Genomic DNA, 21,959 nt, shown 5'->3' with positions numbered 1-21,959 from the left:
TGCCACTGCCACATGTGCATGGTCAACGGTCAAATAGGTTTATTAGTTACCAAATACGTGAGTTTGAGTGTTCAAATGAGAACGGTTTAAGTTTGTGTATCGGCTTTACAAATGAGAGCAAGTTTAAGTGGCCAGAAGGCCATTTCGCCTTTATAAAAAAAATTAAATTCTTTTAACACTCACCCATTCAGCACCCCCGACTGCTTTTTCTCTTTTCTCTCTAAGACCAAACGTCCAGCCCTTCCCCCACTTACCCCAATCTCTTTTTTTCTCAAATTCCCTTCCCACACACACCTCCCATCCCTTCCATTCATCCTCAAGGTATAATGTCTCGCCACCTGAGCAAACACTCTAACACTGGTTCTTCTGAGGTTGCTTCTAGTAGCCATCGTGGTGGGAAACAGGCACCCCTCCCCCCCACCCCAGTAGAGGAGGAGAGGAGCGCATTGACCCTGATGCAGATGAGGTGCCATCATGCAAATATGGTATACGGGTTGTCCCTGCCCATGCTCGACACTGGTTTCAGACATTTGTCCCATCGGTGAACCCGGACCCTGAGGTTGTTATTGACGATTGAAGTTGGCCCGCAAATATGGTGAAATTTACAACAACATTCGGGCATTGGGTTTCGACAGTTTGTTCCGTCCGGTGAATGTGAACCTAGACAAAGAGTTTTATGCTAACTAGCAACCTGAAGCCAGCCTGGATGTAGTTTACGAAGTGCAGCTAAGGGGTAAAGTGATTTCATTCTCCTCCCGGGTGATCAATCGGATTATGGGATTCACAGAGCATTCCCACACGCTCTTTCAGAGGTTTCTCTGTCAGCCAGACTATCCGGCTATCCGCCGACTGTTATGTGGCGCTGACTCTTCTGCCACATGGAAACGGGATGCGAATGAATTCCACAAGGACATGAAGAAGACAACATTCTAGTGGCCAGCCAGGGTTGTTTTGCGGATGATTAACGCCAAGATCACGCCAACTCAAAGTGACATTGATGTCTCCCGACTGAAAGTGTGTTTGATCTATGCCCTATTGACTCATATGCGATTCAATCTTGGTAAAATCATGCTTGAGCATATGGCTAAAGTGCGACCACTTGGGGCTCACCGTCTACATTACCCGAGTATGATCACTTGATTGTTGCGAGCACACCTTGTAGAGGAGGAGTACCACTATGACAAGACTATTCCAGTGTCTTGCCCTATTAGGGCCTATGATGTTACGTCGGTGATAGACCCCCTGCTACTGCTGTTAATTCGGACTAGCGGATGGTCCGCGTTGAGGAAACACTACAGCTACTGTTTGCTGACTTGCACCTTTGTGCTACTTGAGGGGAGGCCGACTTGGAGGAGTTACAGCAAGATTACCCCCTTTCTACTATCACTCAGCAGTGGTTGGGGTTCGCAAGAGGAGGACAACTGCCACCGGATGAGGATGTGAACTCCATTCCCTCCGATTATGAGGAGTATTTGCGCACCTTCGAGGGTGCTGATGATTAGGCCTTAGGCCTTAGGGAGTCACCTTTTCACTCTTGATTTTACTATTTTGCATTGAGGACATCTTAAGTGTGGGGTGGGGTGCTCTTATTTGATTGTATTTGTACTTTTTTTTTCATTTGCTAGTTGGTTTTGTTTGATTTGTTTCTTGCTTTCTTAGACAATTGGTCTGTAAACTATAATTCTGAAATCTATCGGGCCTGTAATAGTTAGTAATTAAGTATGTAGTTCGACTCTTCCCGACGATGGATTTCGTCGACTGGTTTCTTGAGGGAAATGAGTCGAAAGAAAGAAAAAAAAATTCATATATGTGAAAATCCAAAAAAATATATCTTTTATTTTAGTTTTTGTTTAGGTAGTGTAACAATTTTCCCTTGATTTTTCTTTGTGCCACGGTTCTTTTTCAAGGGTTTTGCTTGAACCGGGTGTAGTTAATTCTTTTTATTTTTTTAGGAATTAAGAATCTTTAGTTAGGAAGCTAAGTTTAAGGATCAATTTCCCTTGATTGCATATGCCTTGAGAGTGGTAAGGGCCTTAGTTGTGACACCTAGGCTCAATTCTTGACTTTTAAATAAGTGCCCTAAATTGTGTGATTAAAACTATGCTTAACTGCTTTGACTAGAATGTCTTGATTAGTCCAATCCTGAGTGAGTTATGTGCCATGTGTGTTTAAGATTTTGTGTTATTCTGTGTGTGGCATTTGATGCCCAGAACTTGCCCCGTGTGTTTGCAAAGCGAAATAGTAGTTTTGTTCAGTCTTGGATGTGATATAGACATTTCATCTACATTTTTTACAGAGCCAAGTCCTATTTCGCGCAGGAAAGGGTGTTTCGTTTGGGCCCGACCCTACTTGGTATAAATACATATAAAAATATTATTTTGAGGGCTTTTGACATATCTTAGACATGGGGAGACTATTTTGGAAGGGAGAAAATGTTTGGAGCAATTTCCGGAGGAGATTAGCATCGAATTCTTCATTCCTTCATCTTTTCTTTGTAATTTAATTATGCAAATTATTTGGGAAATTGTTACTATGAGTATGAGTAGCTAAATTCCTAATCTAGGGTTGATGGAACCAATTGTTAGATGAAGTTTTGACTCAGTTTTGTTATAATCGAGCCGGGTTTATTATATGATTGTTCAACTATGTTTTGTATGGTGATTAATTGAATGGGCCCTTGATTAATCGTGTCTAATCGCCTTGTGTTGCTTGAGAAAGAATACTATGTTAGATTGTTGTTGAACAACACCACTTTTGGGTAATTGAAGAGATTCATTGCTTGAATTTAAAAGTGGGATTAGAAATAACGAAACTTTGGCGGGATAATTTAGAGCTGCATAAATTATCAGCTATAGTAGTTTGAGAGAATGCTCTAGTAAATTATCGAAGTTGATCGAGAGATAATTACTATAACCCATAGCTCATAATCCTCATAGAATATTACGGCGAGACTAGCAAAAGAGTTAAGAATTAATCTAGCAATTGGGGAAATCAATACCCTAGATCTTTTCTACCATTGAATTATCTTTAATTTGGAATATTGTTAGTTTTAATATCATTTTCCTTTAGTTAAACAAATCCCAATATTTATTGATAAAAATCTTGCATCCGGGAATTGTTTGAGCTTTTACTAGCATCACTAAGAATTGTAATAGATAAGTTAGTTCCCTGGGAATTCAACTCCGGACTTGTAAACTGGATTATATTTGCAGCGACCGCTTATCCTTTTTAGGACTAGAGTTGGGCGTGATCACATGGTCATCTTTGAATAAAGCAGGAAATAGCACAAAGATAGAACCATGATGACACCTCTCACCCTCTAATACAATACAAAGAAGTGGCTAATACAAGGACCGTGTTACATTATTTAACATAAAATGCCCGGGAAAGTTCAATCATCATAGGAATTGTTGAGCATGGCATCACGAGAACACAATGATGGAAGGATCCAATTGAAGAAGCCTACTCTAGTTTCTCCCCTCGATCTCTGAGATGAGTATTCCACCAACACATTCCAAAGCTCCCCTACAGTCCACTGATGTGAAACAATCCATTGAGTCACCTAGACCAGGTTTTCGACGAAGAAATGTCACACGGATATAAGCTTCCAAGACTTGCAGGTTTGAGTTGTATGTTTTGGATAAATGCAAATGGATTCTATGCATGAGCAGGAGATGTTTCCGCTCTGTAATAATAAACTAGAGTCCTGAAGCCAGGATAAGATAGCTTTTCATGGAAACCAAACTGAAGTTAATTAATGGTAAATTTTAACAACAATCCATGCATTTACCAATTCCGTTCAACAGAGTGAATTTTTACCCTTCAGAAATGTCGTTAATGCCAAAATTTCCCCTCACAACCAAAAATGATTATAAAAAGGTCAGTAGGGAAAGGTGAAAGCATGAAAACGGTGACAAAAAATAAAGGGAAAGAATACATGAGTTGATCAAAAAGCTCTAGGAGAAATTCAAAAGTACCCAAGTTAACGTAGCAACGAAAAGTGGCACCCTCTTTTCTCTTTTCCCTTTTAGTGATTCATGTCAGCAAGCTTTCAGATTTCTTAGATAATAAACATTCTGCTTTAATCCTCAAGAGCAAACCAAATACATTTACTTTCAGACACACTAACAAATATAAGGATCTTGCAGAATAATTAACAGATGACAGTACCTGGTCCAGCATCTGCAATGCTTCCAGACCAAATGTGCAATACAAGATGAAAGGTCTCAATGCCTGTAAGAGATGCAAGGAGACAATTTTATTTCTTTTTATGAAAAAGGAAGATAAGACAGAGAAAAGAAGATGCTCAAAGTGAAAAGAACAAGAGAAAGCAGTTTTAAAGGGGAAAATTGCATATCATATCCAAAAGAAGATTATTTGAATTTTAACATCTTACCACCTCCGAAAACAATAAAACATAGACCATTACAAGTATCAAGAATCCAAAGATTATTCAACTCCAGTTAACAACTACGATGCATACTAAAAGGGGGAGAGAAAGAGAATGCGCCCAAACATTGAAAAGAAAGCACCAGATACATTCATCCCATAAGCCAATAATTCCCATATAAAAATGCAGACAAATGTCCAAGGAGAAAGAACAACCTGAGATGCAGCAATCCATTGAAGCATAGCTTTAAGTTGAGGATCTCCCCCAAAAGCACCGCAACCCCAATTACCAGTCACAACCCCAATTTCATGCTGATTGTCTAAAGGTTGATGACTGTGTCCCTCACGTCTGATTAACTGGTTTTCCGATGTTTCCTCAGTTTCTTGAGATGAAGTTGAAGTATGACCAAGAGACTATTGGAGACAAGATCATGAAGAGAAAAAAAAGAGCACGTCAAATAAAGAAAAGCTAATTGAGATACCTATAGAGATATAGGAAAGGGGAGAAAAGGAAATAATAAAAGGAGGGAGATTTAACAACTTGACAAACTGGATATCCCACCAGAAGATTAACAATGGACCTTCCACCGGAGTCTTTAACATTTTGATCATGTTGAAGTCCCAGGAGGCCATCATCTTTGAGAAACTGTTGATACTGATGACACTTGAATTGATCCATGAAGCCGCAAAATGCTTTGTTAATCTCCCTGCACAATACATTCAACTTATCATCAATCAAGCATACAACAACTAAATACTAATCCTTTGTAAATATGGGAAAGGTTTAGATTCCCTTTAATTAGGAGTAGGAATTACCTTCTTTTTCTTTTTTGGATAGCTTGTAAACCCTTTTTAAATCCTATTTAAACCCCAACATGCTTAGGGAATAATCAAGCAATTCTATTCTCAGAGTATCTAATTTTACTTCTTCTCTTCTACACACTTCCTGAATGTCCGCATTGTTATAATCAGCCAGTGTACATCAACTTCGAACATAAGCTCATCGACTTATGTTTCGCTCTCCTATTTGATCATGCCAACCTCTAAACAAATTCCTTAACAGACAAATTAGAACCTAATTGTACCTAAAGGATAACCTAATACTTACAGGGTTCCGTGTCATATGTTTAAGGACCCAACAGACATCATAAAAGAATTATACTCCATATACGCATCTCCAAAGAATAAGGAAAATTTCTGTACCTTAGAAGGCATTCAGGTCTGTACTGGCTCTTTCCCGGGCTGCAGAGTGCATCTATTGCAACTATCCTAGTCTTACGCCTTCCAAGAACATCCATATCTTTTTTGTCCACATAGTCACCATTAAACCGGAATGAAGAGGCATACCTTCACCAATTAAAGATGTGAAATAATTAGTGGAATTACAGTTAAACGTCCAAAATGACAGCAAAAGATTGCCAGCTATAACTTGAAAACCTTCCAAGTACGCAATTGATTGTCTATCTAAACTTACCCGGTATAACTTGAAAACCTTTCCGTACCAACAATTTCTACTGCTTCATTGTCTGTCATGCACGGCAGGAAAAGCATTCCAGCGATCAACTCCGGATTGATCATAAACCGAATTTCTTCCTAAACAGAAAACTACCTATTAGATATGGTGAGTTCACCTATAGGAACTAGACGAAAATCTCCAACTTCAAAGGCAAAAGGTGTGATGCATTGTGACAAATGAGGGACAAAAGCAACTCGTTTGATGAATTACTTTTGGAAAATTATTAATATTGGATAATAATGGTTTACCGTTGGATACAGAAATATGAAAAAGAAAAAAAAATGTCCAGGAAAGAACCTGCACACAGCCCCTAACGAGAGCGCCACCTCCTAAATACATGTTAGCAAAATCAACTTCAATAGCTTCACGTGATTGATCTTCAATTAAGCCTGAAACGGTAATCTAGAAAGAAACAGAAAGATATCAGAAGTGTGAAAAAAGTGAAACTTATAATCACCGGACGAGAATATGGTTTCACTTCTTACCACAATATGGCAAAGGGAAATGTTGGACTGGCTCCAATTTTTTTCTTTTGGATAGGGAATACAAGATGGAGTACATTCAAGAGAAAGCACTTTGCGCTCAAAAGACACATAGCCCAGGGGCATAGATGAACATATCCTCCCAAAATAGTGAACAATGCACTTCAATTTATTTTCAACTTCTTCATAATGATCATGTAGACACCTGAAAAACATGTACGCCAGCACATGAACTCCGTAAATTCGAAAAGAGAATCTGAGATATTTGAAGAAGATAGTTTAACTATGAAAGAGCACAAAATAATAGATCTAGGTGTACTACATCCATTAGAAGTGAAGGATTGATTAGACCTTAGTTGGAGAAGTGATTCATTTTCAGATTACAACTCCTCATATTGAGATATTTGGAAGTTGAGAGTAGATTGTTTCAGCTAAAACTATTGTCTACAAGATATTTAGATTTTAACATCAGAGGGACTTGCAGATAAAATAAGAAACAATTCATGAAGATGACCAAAGAAAATAACAAATAGAGGAGTTCATGATAATTAATCTAGCGCGGAGCACCTACAACTTTTACACTGATTACAATCAACGATTCTTTTAATCAGTTAAGATACAACTGGGCATAGATGCAACAATAATAAGAGACAGTTGATGAAACATACGCAAATAAGTGATCAAAGTTGATCATTGGGAGACGTTTGGCACCTCTATTGTTGGTAGGAAATAGACAAAACAACGCGCATGCAAGGAGAGCGCCAATTAATTCCTGGAAAATACATTCAAAATCATGATCATCCAAACTACATATAATTGTCACAACATTGAATAATCAAATTCTACTGCAGAAACCACAACCTGACTAAGGAAGATAATGCCAGACTCTTGTGATTCCAACAACCGAAGACCGGTTTTCACTCCTCTCAAAACTCCACCATCAGCACTCTCATAGTGAGTTTCTAATAATGAAGGCAATTTCAAAAGCAAAGTAGCCAAGTACGGAACCACCACTCGGAACCATTTTGCAGCTGCAGCCCTCGGAAGCAACTGCATAAACAATCCAGCATTTTGAAGACAACTAAATCAGTTACAATAACATCAGATAATTCTCCAATATATTTTTACCGAGATAACAACACTTTTGGTCCCTCAGTTATTAGTAAATTTTATCTTTTGCCATTGTGATATATGACTAAGTACATTTAACCTTCAATTAATTAAAATACGCATTTTTATCCCTTTATATAAGTAATATGCTAAATTTAGATTATTTTTGGAAGTATATTATCCTCAAATACGGAGTAACAACGTAACTCATGAGTAATTTTCTTTTTTAAAATCATGAACTATATTATCCTTAAATATAGAGTAACAGTATAAACTTAATATAATACATGAGTAATTTTCTTTTTTTAAAATCATGGTGTCCAGGCCCGCTTGTGTGCACCTCGACTCCACAGGGTACGTGCTACCTCCCACGAGCTCAGGTACTAGATAACTCTGTCTACCAATGTCTAACAAGGCTTGTACAGATGAGAAAAAATCACCTAGTATTTTCGCCTCTAGGATTTGAACCTAAGACCTCATGGTTCTCGACTCGCTTCATTGACCACTAGGACACAATCGTAGGCACAAATGCATGGGTAGTTAATGGTATGTAATTCATTAAATTTGTGAAGATTATCAAAATTGTTTATTTCAAAATTGAAGTTAAATGTGTTTATCCAAATATTACAAGAACCAAGTTTTAAATTTTGTCAATTTTTTTAGAGACTAAAAATGCAAATTTCCCCTTTTTCATTAAAGACGATAATTTTAAGTTATATGCACTGTTGGATCTAAACAATATTTTGCACTATGAGGCCACCTAATGGATATCTACAACAAAGCCTCCCTAAAAATGTGAGAATTGTAATCTTGAATATAAGAACAACAGGTAAAGGTAAAGGGTGACTGGTATGATGTATATAACTTAAACTCATAATTTATAGTATTATGTGAATGGAGAGGGAAGCGAAAAGAAGTTTACATCGTCAAGGAAGAGGGCAAAACCGTGAGAAGCAGAATAAGCAATGGAAGAATTGGGGAGGGAGAGAGAGCTTCGAATATCGGAAATGGCGATGAAAAGGACTTCGCCTGAGTCAACATTGCTGTGAAGAGGGCCTTGTGAGAGGGAATTGAGGGCTTCAACTACTGAAGGTGGCCAAACAAGTGAAGATGATCGGAGTTTAAGTGGCAAAAAGGGGAGGATTGACTTCAAGTCTTCTCTCTTCTCCATTAGAAGAAAACCTTTTTCCTCTGCTCCTCCTAGACAGTTCGCCCAATGCAAACACGCTTTCATTTCCTATTCCTTTTACTTTTTAACACTTGCTTAAATACTCATTGAATTATTGGAAATTACTATTTTTTATCAAAATATAACTTCTCTTTTTTTTTGTTTCAAACGGTCGCTCAAACCGGAAAATAATATATTCACAATTTTATCGATACTAGCACGTTTATATTTAGTCAATTATTTTGACGAAAAATTATTTTATAGAAATTGATATTCATACTTTTTACATAGATGCTCAATCAAGTATTTATTAAAATTAAGGAACCAAAAATTTAATTTACGGAAAAGGGCCCTCTACTATCTAAAATAAGTCATATATGGCCCCCGTTATACTATTTAATTAAAAAAGTCCTTACCGTTTGGGACCAGAAATTAAAATGTCCCTCCACCGTCTACTCCGCTAATTAAAATTAAAATATCCACTTGGCAGTCTTTGATTGGACGATTGAAACCCATCCCTATTTTTTAATTAACCCACGACCCGGTTCATTTTATCCGACCCACCCGTAAATCACTTAAAGAACACCCAAAACATATCGGTCCTCTCATTCAAGAACAAAAGCACGAGACCAAATGTTAGAGTTCTTCAACAAAGCCTTCTCTTAGTCGATGCTGCCGATTAAAGAATCAATTTTCTGAAAAGGTATGTTTAATCCGCGTAATATTACTTATTTATCTCTCCTCTATCTGTATTTATCTTAGTTTATTATTAGGGTTTTATGCTCAAATCGTTTTGGGGCTTTAATATGTTTTGTTTTCTTATGTCTTGGTTTAAGATGTTATTTTCTGACCTTTTTGTCTTATTTTCTTGTGTGGAATGTCATTGCATGTGTTTTGTTTTAGTCTTTTATGAATTTTGTAAGCATTAAAGTTGGTGAGATATGATAATGTGGGGTTTCATTTGTTCCTTTTAGTCATTCTCTTGTCTGGCATATGTCTGTGTTGGGTGTGTTGAATGTTGTTCCCTCACAACTAAAATCTGTGAATATTTTAGTACTAGTGGGTCTTTACTACTTGAATGCTCTTGAGTCTAAAGGTTTCAAGTTGAGTAGGACGAAGACGGAATACCTCGAGTGCAAATTTGGAGTTGAGCCGACGGAAGCGGGAGTTGAAGTGAGGCTTGACTCTCAAGTCATTCCCAAGAGAGGTAGTTTCAAGTACCTTGGATCGGTTATTCAGGGGATCGGGGAGATTGACGAGGATGTCACACACCGTATAGGGGTGGGGTGGATGAAGTGGAGGTTAGCGTCGGGAGTCTTGTGTGACAAGAAAGTGCCACCGTTACTAAAAGGTAAGTTTTATAGAGCAGTGGTTAGGCCTGCCATGTTATATGGAACTGAATGTTGGCCGGTAAAGAACTCACACATCCAGAAGATGAAAGTAGCAGAGATGAGGATGTTGAGGTGGATGTGCGGGCATACAAGGATGGATAAGATTAGGAATGAAGATATTCGAGAGAAGGTGGGCGTGGCCCCCATGGAGGACAAGATGCGGGAAGTAAGACTCAGATGGTTCGGGCACATTCAGAGGAGGAGCACTGATGCACCGGTGAGGAGGTGTGAGCGACTGGCTGTAGTGGGCACGCGGAGAGGTAGAGGACGACCTAAGAAGTATTGGGGAGAGGTGATCAGAAAAGACATGGCGCGACTTAGGATTACTGAGGACATGGCCCTTGACAGGGAATTATGGAGGTCGAGCATTAAGGTTGTAGGTTAGGGGAAACTTGTGAATATTTCTACAGCACAATAGAGTGAGACTAGCCAGTTAGGAGTTAGACTAAGAATGTCATTGGTCGTCTATTGATGCAGGGCTTTACCTGCTAGTTTTACTATACCAGCCATCTATTTCGTATTTCGTATTCTGTATTTCATATCTCTTATATTGCTGTTATTTTTTATGCATTTTTATGGTACTAATATATCGGCTCCTGTTGCTTTTTTTGAGCCGAGGGTCTCCTGGAAACAGCCTCTCTACCCTTTGGGGTAGGGGTAAGGTCTGCATACATATTACCCTCCCCAGACCCCACTTGTGGGATTATACTGGGTCGTTATTGTTGTTGTTGTTGTTGTTTTCCCCGTATTCTTTATTAGTATTTTTAAATTGTTTAGGTACTTTTTATTGTTACCTTTACAGAATAGCAAGGATGCCATTGGTGGACCTAATCTTGTATTATGGTGGGGACTGGATCACAAGCCCACATGTCTTGTATTCAAAGAAGTTGTCCCATATCAAGAGAGGTTATGATTCTGAACTTCTATCGTACAAATATCTAGTGGATTTATACATTAATGAGTTAGGAAATGTAGGTGTTCAACAACTAATTGTGAATGATCCATCTGGTAATTATTATGAGATTGAGGATGATGATGGTATAAGACATATGTTGTTTCTAATCTCTGATGAATTCAAAACTCTTCATTTATATACTGTAGATGAGTGTGAGCAGTCTATTAGTGTGACTAACATAGTCCATCATTCTGAGTCTTATACTATATTAAATGAAGTTGGTACTGATTGTAGTGATGTTGAAAGTGAATCTGATTCTAATTGTGGAGAGGTCGAGTATGATAGTGATGAATTACAAATATTTGTTAATCAAAAGAAACGAGAGATTATGCCTGGTTTGGATAATTATAAGGAACTGTATAAGGGTATGAGCTTCAAGGATATCCGTGAAGCAAGAAAATATCTTAACTTCTATGCCTTAGCAAACAAAAAGGAACTAAAGTTGTTGAAAAGTTCTCCAAAAAGGCTAAGATATGGATGTGTATTTGACTGCCCCTTTATTGTTCATATTACTCCAGATGGGGACCTTCCTGGGGTTAGGGTAAAGACCTTAAAAGCAAAACATACATGTGATGAAGCATTTGAGAATTCTAGGGTTGATTATTATACAATAGCAAATTACTTCAAGAAGAAGGTGCAAGATAACCCAAAGTTTAAGATAAAATAGATGAGAGTAGAACTGAAAAACATATTCAATGTTAATGTTAGTTATGGAAAGTGCAAGAGGGCTAAGAGGCTGATTTTAGAGAAACTGGATGGTAGCTTCACAGATGATTACAATAAACTTGAGGCATATGCCAATGAGCTTAGAGTAAGTAATCCGGGCAGTGATATAATCATTAATTTGTCAAAGGATGCCCTTGAACAAGGTAAAAGAAAATTCTTGAGAATGTATACTTGCTTCCAAGCATTGAAGATGGGTTTAGAGAAGGGCTGAGACCATTTATTGGCTTAGATGGTACTTTTTTGAAAGGAAAAGCAAAAGGTCATCTATTACTTGTTGTAGCTCTAGATGCCAATAATCGGTCTTATCCAGTAGCATGGGCAGTTGTTGATAAAGAAACCAAAAGGACTTGGACCTGGTTCTTGGAATTGCTTCAAAGGTCATTGGATCTCAAAGATGGTGAGAGAATTACCTTTATGTCAGATATGTAGAAGGTATGAATTCTGTCCAGATGTCTTTATTTCTTTCATTTCAATTTGTTGTTAATTACCTACAGTACTGCATGTTTGCTAATATTCACTTTCATTTTGTAGGGATTAATTGAGGCAGTCCAGAATGTTCTACCTGAGTCACACCATAGATTTTGTGTGAAGCACATAGAGGTAAACTGGTGCAAGAGATGGAGGACAGATGAGTTCAAGAAGTTGCTATGGTGGAGTGCCTAGAGCTCTTATGAGGAAGATTTCAAGGATCAGTTGAAGAGTATTGGGAAACTAAGTAAGGAAGCTGCTGAATCATTGTTAAAGTATCCTCCACAGGCTTGGTGTAGAGCCTATTTTGATACTATGTGCAAGAACCAAAAAGTTAAGAATAACTTCACTGAGTCAGTGAATGCATGGCTGGTTGAAGCAAGGCAAAAGTCAATAATTAAAATGCTTGAGGAGATAAGGATAAAGTTGATGAACCAATTGAGGGAAAGGGAGGAAGCTGTGAGGTCATGGGCAAATGATTTCAGTCCACATAGTTTGAAGCTTTACAATGAATACTTCAAGATAGCTAACATTTCTTGCTATGTGGACAACAATGGTGACAATGGCTATGAAGTCAGGGACGGGACAGATAAGTACACTGTAAATATGGTTTTGAAAAAATGCACATGTAAGGGATGTGATCTTACTGGAATCCCATGCCCACATGCAATTAAATCCCTGCAATTAAAAAGGTTGGAGCCTATGAATGAAATCAATTGGTGGTACAACAAAGAAGCATATCTTCTTACCTACAAGTACAAGTTGCAGCCAGTTAGGGGTGAAAAATTCTGGAAGGTAGATCCATTACAAGCAATGGAACCACCCGAGTTCGTCAAGATGGCTGGGAGGCCTAAAATCAAGAGAACAAGACAAAAAGATGAGGCAATCAAAAGGCAAGGTGAATGGGCAGCTTCAAGAAAAGGGAGAGTAATGACTTGCACCAATTGTGGAGAGCCAAATCATAATGCAAGGGGTTGTGAGAAGGTAACACCTCTCACCATATCTAACTTATTTTACTTGTTAACAATACTAACATCTACTTTATCTAACTGTTTTTATTTGTTAACAATAGACACCAATGGAAAAAAGGGAAAGGCAAAATGCTAGACATCTAGTTGATGAAGATGAAAGTGTAGGGCAACAATCAGAAGAAGAGATACACCTAACAGCACCCCAATCTAGTCGAGCAAGTCAGTCGAGTGTTCAAGGCTCAAATTTTGTGTTCATGCCTACACCATCAGTGCACAGTCAATCAAATAGTCCATTCACTGAGTGTGAGCAACCTGAACTTGATCCATATGTAGTTACAAGGCCAACAACTGTGTCGGAATCTAAAACAAGACTTCTGCAAAGGCAAAAACCACCTCAAACTTCAAGTGTAAGGGTAATTTCATTCACTGGCAAATCAAATGGTGTTAATCTTCCATCATCACTTCCTTTCAAACGAGCAGGACTCAAATGGAAAGGAAAAAATGTTGTAACTGGAATTCAGCTGGAGATGCAAAGCAGAAAGAAAGTGGATAAGCTGAAGCCAAAAAGGGAAAACAACTGAAGTCTATTGTAATAGAACTAAATATGCTGTTTTTGTGTAGTGTGTTGGGTTGTAATTACTGCCATGTGACAGTACATTTCCTATTCTTTGTAGTCTTTTAAGACTTCTTGCTGAATGTTGGGGTTGAATGTCATATTATCACCATGTTTGTGACAGTATTTAGGGGGTATAATATGGCATCCATATCTCCACAAATCTGGATTTATTTTGTGTAATGAAATATGCAGTTACTATGTTGAATCTACAGTTTTGAATCTGCAATTTTGCAGTTAATGTTCAGTATGTTCACTGTGTTGAATTTGCAGTTTTGTGTTAATATTTAATGTTCAGTATGTTTACTGTGTGCTCATGGGCAGTTTTGTGTTAATATTGAATTTGCATTTTGCAGTTTTGTGTTTACTATGTTCACTGGGCAGTTTTGTGTTAATATTGAATTTGCAGTTTGCAGTTTTGTGTTCACTATATTCACTGGGCAGTTTTGTGTTAATATTGAACAACCAACTAATATATAGCATCTTAAACTTCAAGTTAACATCAAGACCAATTTCAAAATGGAACTTAAACAGGGAGTAACTTAAACTTAAACTTAAATCTACAGGCGAACCAACAAAACTAAGCAATTAACATTGGAACTTAAACATCAACTTAAAACATCAATGTTACAATACTTGAAGTAGTCTAAACAAAAGTGAACTCATATGATATATGAGCCTACATAATTCCAACAAAATTCCAACAATACACTAGCAACTAAAATTTAATTCATTACTCTAGCGGCTACAATTCTAACAAAAAAGGTACATAAAATAGTAGTAAAAATCTTCATCTTGAGGATTTTCTCTTCTAATTTAGTCACTTGAACATGGTTTCTTTCCTTCACAGCGATCAATTTCTCCTTCAATTTATCCCTTTCAATGTTAACATTGTCCAACGACGGCTTCAAAGTATTGATTTTAACATTTGCCGCATCCAACTGAGACCTTAAATTGTTGATTACAACAAGCGCTCTATCGGGAATAGGATCATCTGAACATTCCCAACAACCACATGAAGTATCCTATAACATCAAAATACAATCCAAACAAATAGGGAAACAATTCGTTAAACTATAAAAAATTTCAAACATGACAAAATTTAATAATCACTTACTTGTAGTTTTAGACACTTGTAGAATCTCTGTCCAGGGTTAAAAAGAGTAGTCGAAGTGAAGTGGTTAGCAAATTCCCCACAGTGGCACTTCCTTTTGGATGAAGAACTATTTTCCGACATGCCAAACCAACTTTTTGGACAATATTTACAGCGTGGTTTGGATCAAATAACTGATAATGAAAGAAATTGGAGTAGACCTCTACAAGCTTTCTTGAAGAACCCTAGCTTTTGTTCTTGAATGAGAGGACCGATCTGTTTTGGGTGTTCATTAAGTGATTTACGGGTGGGTCGGATAAAATGAACCGGGTCGTGGGTTAATCAAAAACTGCCAAGTGGATATTTTAATTTTAATTGGCAGAGTAGATGGTGGAGGGACATTTTAATTTCTGGTCCCAAACGGTAAGGACTTTTTTAATTAAATAGTATAACAGGGGCCAAATATGACTTATTTTAGATAGTAGAGGGCCATTTCTGGCCCTTTTCCATTTAATTTACCTAAAATATTTATCTATGTGAACGCAACTGTTGATGTTTTTTAATGTTATTACATATATTTAATACTTAATTTAAAATGATTAGATATCATCGCCTAAACGTACTTTTGATATATGTACTTATAATATATAAATAAGAAATGTAATCATATTTTACCTAATACTTCTTTATATATGGTAGCATTTGAGTTTGTTCCCTTATGATACTTGCTGCTTTGTTATGATTAGAAATCTTGTTGTTGATATTGATATTGATATTCTTCTTTAAAACATAATATATAATATCAATGTAATAAAATATGTTGCATCAAATGTAGTCCAACATTTAAAAGTATCTGGCTATATGTTTTATTTATTGTCATAGGAGTACACAAGTGCACATGCAATTATTTTCACACAAATTAGGAGGATACTTTATTTTCTGTGGTGAAAATTGAATTTTGGGGATACACATTGTGAGCACGTGATTTATACCCAATGAAAATACTCTTACAAAATCCACAAAAATAAATCTTTCTAATAGTTTTTAATGTTATTGAATTTTAGGAATTCCTTTTTAATTGTTTGTTTGCATTTAGTTGCATTTTTGTGCATTTTTAATATTTTAAAGTCATGAAAATACCAAAAAATATTTAATTCTTCATCGCATAGCATGTAGATTTTAATTGCATCTAGGATTTAATTATGTTAATTAAGTGCATTATCAATTAAAATCTTAAAATACATGGGTTATGTTTACATTTTAGTTTTTAGTTTTAAATTAATTAGTTTTAAGGCTAATTTTACAAAATAATTTAAGAATATAATTTAGAATTTTATTTAGGATCTTAATTAATTCAATTAGAGTTCCTCAAACTAGACTGCGCCAACATTTGAACGACCCAATTGCCAAATACCCATCCCAGCCCAAAAGAAAATCTGGTCCAGCACCATCTCTAAGCGAAACAGCAGTGTTTTGTCACGTTCAATCGTGGCCGCTTGTTGTTCAAGATCAGACGATTGGGAACTGATCCCCAAATCCCTTAAGAGTGTCCAAAATCCCCCCCCCCCCAAACCCTAGAGACTTCCCAAAAACTCATCTCTCTCAAACCCCTCTCAACTTTAGCCGCCGAGCCATCACCGAAAATCGTCTCTGCCGGTGGTTTAGCTCCAAATCGCCTTGAATTCTCACTAGATAGTCATCACCATTCCCTCATCCCTAATCCACTGACCATTTCTTCCAAAACCCATCCAAAATTCATGATTTTTGGATCAGAAATTCAAGGAAAATCCAAAATCGCCTTTTTCTCTTTAATATTTACCCGTTTAAAGGTTAATGTTACACAAAAAGTCCATAACGTTGACCATTGACATTTCGTGGTAGCTTCACTTTATCTCAAGGCCTGGAACCCAGTCAACATCACCGTTTACTCTCATCTCGCCTTGCTCTCCCTTTTCCGGCCAGCAGGATATATTGTCACACACAACACTGACTTACATGGAGAATTGGCTAGTGTTCGTGTGACAATTTCTTTGGCTCACTGGGGTTCTGCATTTGATCTCTTGATTTGCTGGATTTTGACGCAATAGGTATACCTCTCCTCTTTGTTCCTTTTTAGTTTCAATTTGTTTCTTCATATTCATCTCCCTCTTCTTCTTTTATTTTGATTTTAGTTATTCTTTTTTTTTCTTATTTCTGTTTAGGAATTAGATGTTTGAGTTGCTTTGCATTAATTTTTATTTATTTATTTTATATAGCAGATTCTAATACTTAAAAAATCTAGTCGATTAGTATGTGTTTTGTATGTCTATCTAATAGTTCAGTTATTGTTAATTAGTTTAATTGCATGAGCTGTTAGTTTAATCAATTGTGAGTAAATTAGATGTTAAAATAAGTTATTTTGCACTTTTGCTTTGTTCTGATCCGTATGTTCCTAGCTAGGGTTCCCTTGTGTTTACCAAAGTTTAAGGGGGCATTTGGGAATTAGAATTGAGTAGAATCTTTTTCTTTTAACAACGGGAGAATTCTAGAATAGAGATACGGGACCAAAATGCAATAAGATGAGGAAGTTAGGTTAAATTTGGGTTAAAAGGGGTCAATTTGAGAAGTTAAGGGAGTAGAAGAATAGGAAGGAATTTTTGAAATTGGACAGCTGTCCATTTCAGTTGCAAAAGATGCCAATTCCCTGAATTTTAGGGAAGTTGGCAGAATATTCCCACACCCCCTCTCCCTCACACATAACACATTCTCACATTCTATAAAAGGACTCCAACTCTTATTTCACCAGACACATTATTTTCTACATATTCACTCACTCAAAAGAACATTGATAGAAACTGAAATTTAAAAGAAAAGTTCTTAGTATTCAACTTCAAAAAAAACAAAAAAACAAAACAAAAAAGGAGATACAAAGTTGTTTTCAAATTCTAGCATATTTGATTGATATTTTGTGGGATCTCAAAGGACTTTCAAGCTGTTAGGATTGCTGTTTTTGCTGGGTTGAAATCTGTTGCCTCTGCTCGCTGAACTTGACATCATCTCTTCTTCATTTTTTCTTCCTTAACTGATTCATCTCAGAGCCTTTATTTGGTTGTATTAGATTGTTGCCGCCTTTAGGTATGTAATTGTCCAAAACTGTAATTCTCTGTTAGAGTTAAAATAAAAACTGAGCTGTTATGATTTGTTTGTGTTTGGCTCTATAGATTATGCATGATTTAGATTTAAAGTGAAAGCTAATATGTTATGTTTTGCTCATATTTAGCTGTATTGGTTCAACATGTTTTAGGTTTCAAAGTTGCTTGGAATTCTTTTTCTGTTAATTTGTGGTATGACTGTATAGTTAGATAAAAACTCAAACTGCTGAATGCTTGTTGGTAGTTCATCACTTGATGTTAGCGTGCTATTCTTTAAATTAATAGTTTTTATTTGAAGTGACATTAGCAGTGACAAATATATGTCTAATTTGGTTGTTTCTTTGATTGGTGGTTGTGTGCTACGACACTGATTTGCAAAGCAAGCCCAATGGCTATGTTTACCTCGAAAATATGAGTAACAATTAAATTTGTTATGTGGTTTTAAAGATACGTGATTAGATTCAATACCAATTAATAATCAAGAAATATGAAGTAGAAATGAAAGAAATAAGTGAATCAAACCAATATAATTCAGTAGCAGTGACCTCGAACTTAGTGACCTCAAGGTGGGTTTAGAACAATAAGAATAGTTAAGCAAGAAAAGTAAAGTAAGAGCAGCAAAGCTAAAGGACAATTCTAATGAACAGTAGGCAAAAAGTAGAGAGTATATCTTTGCTTTAATGATTAGATGGTCTTATAAATGATTGGGGTCCCATTTATATAATAGGGGAACCCTAAATAAGGTATATTTCTATTTACAGTAAGGAATATTCTTCGTACAACTGTCTAACTGCCTAGTACAGAATTGTATGATCCTATTTCGAGTTTTGCGCCATGATTTTAGGAACGTGGCAGGAATCTAGTTCATTCTGTTGTAAATCCATAACGGTACTATTTCGGGGTCGAGCATACTAAGCCTTGGTACTCCTTGTACTCCTATCTCTCGAGCATTGCACTCTGTCTTTGAGCTCGAATCTAGTCCACCGGGTTCGAATCGACCTTGCCCGGACTTGGGCCTAGGATGGACCTTCGAGCCTATAAATTGGAGGCCTCTGATTTTAACCGTATACAGATAGTCCCCGCATTTCTTAGAGTAGGTTGATAAGAAATGTATTGATCTTCGACACCTCGATCCTGATTCCAATCTCGTGATGTCAGTTGCTGAAGTGACTGAGAGGTTGCTTTTCGTACGATTTCAAAGTCATTAATTGAAAGCAACTGGCGGTCGGCTTTTTATCTTCCCCAGTATGCTTAAATTACCTCTATAAATAGATCAACTTCACAATCTTACAAACTTTATTCTCACGTTGCTCTCAAAATCTTATTAGCTCTTTCAACTTCCCTGAATTCTCCTTTCTCTTCTATTTACTCTTACTTCATCATCAACCTTCTCTATTTTCTTGAATTTTTGCATTACAATGGCTAAGACATCCAAATCGGTTCCCCAAAAATAAAAAGCTTCTTTATCTTCTCAACTGACCAAGAGTAAAGCGGTAGTGCCTCCTCGTACTGAGGAGTGCATTCCTCTACCGTGTGAAATAACATCCGATTTCAAGATCGAGAAACCTGTATCAACACCAGGCCGATGCGAGTCCATGTCTTAATATGTCTGTTTGATAACTGAGGACGAGCTCGAGCAAGTAAAGAAGAACTGCAAGTAGGAGAACAAAGACGTAGTGATCCCTTCCCCCGAGGAGGATATCACTACATATAAAGCAGGGTACTTAAGCGTGTATACTTACCCATTCACACTGGGCCCTGCAAATCCCACTCTGGGTCCCACAGATCCAGTTATTCTTGACTTTTGCCAACAATACCAAGTGACACTTGGCCAAATCTGCCTTTCATTTTGGCGAATCATTCATTTGATAAGATTCTTCTCAAACCAGATCGAGGATATGCCTTTCACCCTCGACCATCTGATCAGGCTGTATAGTCCTCGGCTTTAGCAAGGTGGCTTGATAAAATTACAACGTTGATCCTTAAAATCTCTCTTCTCCAACATAGATGAGGACAAAGATCGAGGATGGATGAGTCGGTTTGTCCGAGTTAAGACCTCTGACTTGATTCCTGCTGAGTGGATGCCATTCCCTAAGGAGTGGAACATGAAACGTAAGTATATAGTAACTTTATATCCTGCTTTCTCTTTTTTTCTCGACATTGTCTTTTCCCTTGGTCTAACCCCTTTTCGATGATGCAGCTACTACTTGGTTTCCTGGAACGGTCCCTGACCTCGAAGGTTGGGTCTGAAAACTGGCTTCCACTTCCTCGTACGCGAAGCGTTGCTTCCGAGATTTGGCCAAGGGCCGATGGGAGGCTAAAAATCATGGTGAGTTCTCTTGTTTGTTTACTTGCATTTCTTTAGTGGAATACTTACTTTGTCTTTATGCAGGTCTCGGAGACACAGTTGCTATGCAGCCGACCTCGGCTGGTGAAGAAGAAATCCCGAAGCCTTCTAAAGAAAAGAAAACAAAAAGAGGGTCACCTGCAAATCGCTTGAAGCCCAAGAAAAGTGCGACTCGAAAGTCCAAGGTTGATACGATGGTCTTATCTCCGGAAAGGCCCAACGCCTTCGAGATCAGGAGGAAGAAGAGGATGAAGACTGCCTATTGGTAGCTCGTAAAAGAGGAAACACTGGTGCTTCGAAGTTTATCGAACCGGTGGTGGTTGATGCGGTTCATTCTAGAGCCGAAGAGATTTCTGAGAGGAGTTCGAGCTAAGTCCCCGAGCCATCGGGCAGCAAGAGTGCACCTCGTCTTTGAGGTCATTTGGAGGGTGAGACAGAGGGGCCTGGTCCCGAGCCCCTTCAAATAGAAGAGAATTCCCGGAGTGGATCACTTGGGGTAATTAATATGGATGACTCACCACCTGGTACCGAGTTCTCTGAGGGGCAAATCCGAGATGCTCAAAACATGAGATCTTCTGAAGTGGGGGCGAGCCACGAAGGGCATGACATCTTTCAAGAATGCCTCACATGCATTAAAGATGGACCCAACCCAGATGCTTCTTTCATCTTCGATGAGGTTTGTCGGCTCTTCAAACAAGTGAGTTTTCTGTCCTTTAGAATTACGCCTATGTTTTGTCCTTGTTGTTCTGAGTTAAACTTTTCCCTTTTTTGAAGGATGTGGTTCTCCATAAAAGGGCATTTCCAAGTCTCGAGCTGATCTTGCTCGATGTGAAGTCAAGCTTAAGAAGGTCTCAGAAGAGATAGACAGTCTTAAAACCCTCGAAATGGTAATATTCCCTCTGAAGTTTTATTATGGATTTGACCGCTCGGTCTTCTAACATTTTTACTTTGCAATTTCAATAAAAGGGCGAGCTGGTGGAGTAGCTTTGAGAGGAGCTCAAGCTGAAGGAGGCCGAGACCCTAGGGTAGAGGCGAGGAATGGACAGTCATGCCTCCAAGAAAGAAACTCTTCAGGAGTAGCTGGCTTGACTCGAATGTCAGCTTAAAAATGTAAAGGATAAGAGTCTGGATCGAGGCCGCGGACTTGAGGAGCTTAAGTCTAAGTCTGGTGCTGAGCTGGACAAGGCCAAATCTGACGCTGAGGCAATTATATCTTCGTATAGAGCCGACATTGAAGTGGCTAATGCCCGGGCAAAGGAGATCTCTTCCGCAGCCAAAGTTAGGTTATCAAGTACATTTGGCCATGCTAGACGACAGTCCCAGAGGGAAACATTCAAGGAGGTACATGCTCACGGCTTCAATCTCTCACCCGATATTGAAAGGGCGAAGACTTTGGAAGAAGAGGTCGCCGCTTTGCTTTCTGATGAGGATGATTCAGCCAGTGGCTCCAAGATTGGAAGAGACGAAGATGAAGTCCCTGAGGGTGAGGCTCTCGAAGATGTGGCTCCTGAAGATGCAGCTGCCGAAGATGCGGCCTCGAAGTAGATTTAGGTTTCCTTATTTTGTTTTCGTGTTTTTTGTGCAAGTATCCCTTGTGTA

The 21,959-nt window shown here is 37.9% G+C and overlaps 1 protein-coding gene across 4 annotated transcripts; it reads right to left on the bottom strand.

Moving 5' to 3' along the window:
• Positions 1–3,178: 3,178 nt before the first annotated feature.
• On the bottom strand, positions 3,179–8,728 carry LOC104247725 (poly(ADP-ribose) glycohydrolase 1-like). Of its 4 annotated transcripts, none has more exons than XM_009803810.2 (11): positions 8,420–8,728; positions 7,249–7,437; positions 7,056–7,159; positions 6,391–6,592; positions 6,203–6,307; positions 5,864–5,982; positions 5,593–5,736; positions 4,952–5,096; positions 4,606–4,803; positions 4,171–4,233; positions 3,179–3,562 (listed from the first exon to the last, which is right to left on the bottom strand). In XM_009803810.2, exons 1-11 carry the CDS (start codon positions 8,666–8,668, stop codon positions 3,392–3,394), a joined length of 1,689 nt encoding a protein of 562 aa, XP_009802112.1. In that variant the 5' UTR covers positions 8,669–8,728; the 3' UTR covers positions 3,179–3,391. The 4 variants fall into 4 exon arrangements, with proteins under 4 accessions (XP_009802112.1, XP_070016357.1, XP_009802113.1 ...); XM_070160256.1 differs by having other exon boundaries at positions 3,179–3,685; positions 8,420–8,718; XM_009803811.2 differs by having other exon boundaries at positions 3,179–3,535; positions 8,420–8,718.
• Positions 8,729–21,959: the final 13,231 nt, after the last annotated feature.

Source organism: Nicotiana sylvestris, chromosome 10 (assembly GCF_000393655.2).
Source record: "Nicotiana sylvestris chromosome 10, ASM39365v2, whole genome shotgun sequence".
Lineage (NCBI taxonomy): Eukaryota > Viridiplantae > Streptophyta > Magnoliopsida > Solanales > Solanaceae > Nicotiana > Nicotiana sylvestris.
Note: the sequence above shows the minus strand (reverse complement) of the source record. Positions and strands in the feature narration are given on the sequence as shown.

Excerpts from the sequence above, each read along its gene's own strand:
- LOC104247725 (XM_009803810.2), bottom strand. The coding sequence starts at position 8,668 with ATGGAGAAGAGAGAAGACTTGAAGTCAATCCTCCCCTTTTTGCCACTT. Across the intron at positions 7,438-8,419 it reads TTGCCCTCTTCCTTGACGAT|TTGCTTCCGAGGGCTGCAGC; the intron begins GTAAACTTCTTT and ends TTGTTTATGCAG. Across the intron at positions 6,593-7,055 it reads AACTTTGATCACTTATTTGC|GTGTCTACATGATCATTATG; the intron begins GTATGTTTCATC and ends CATGTTTTTCAG.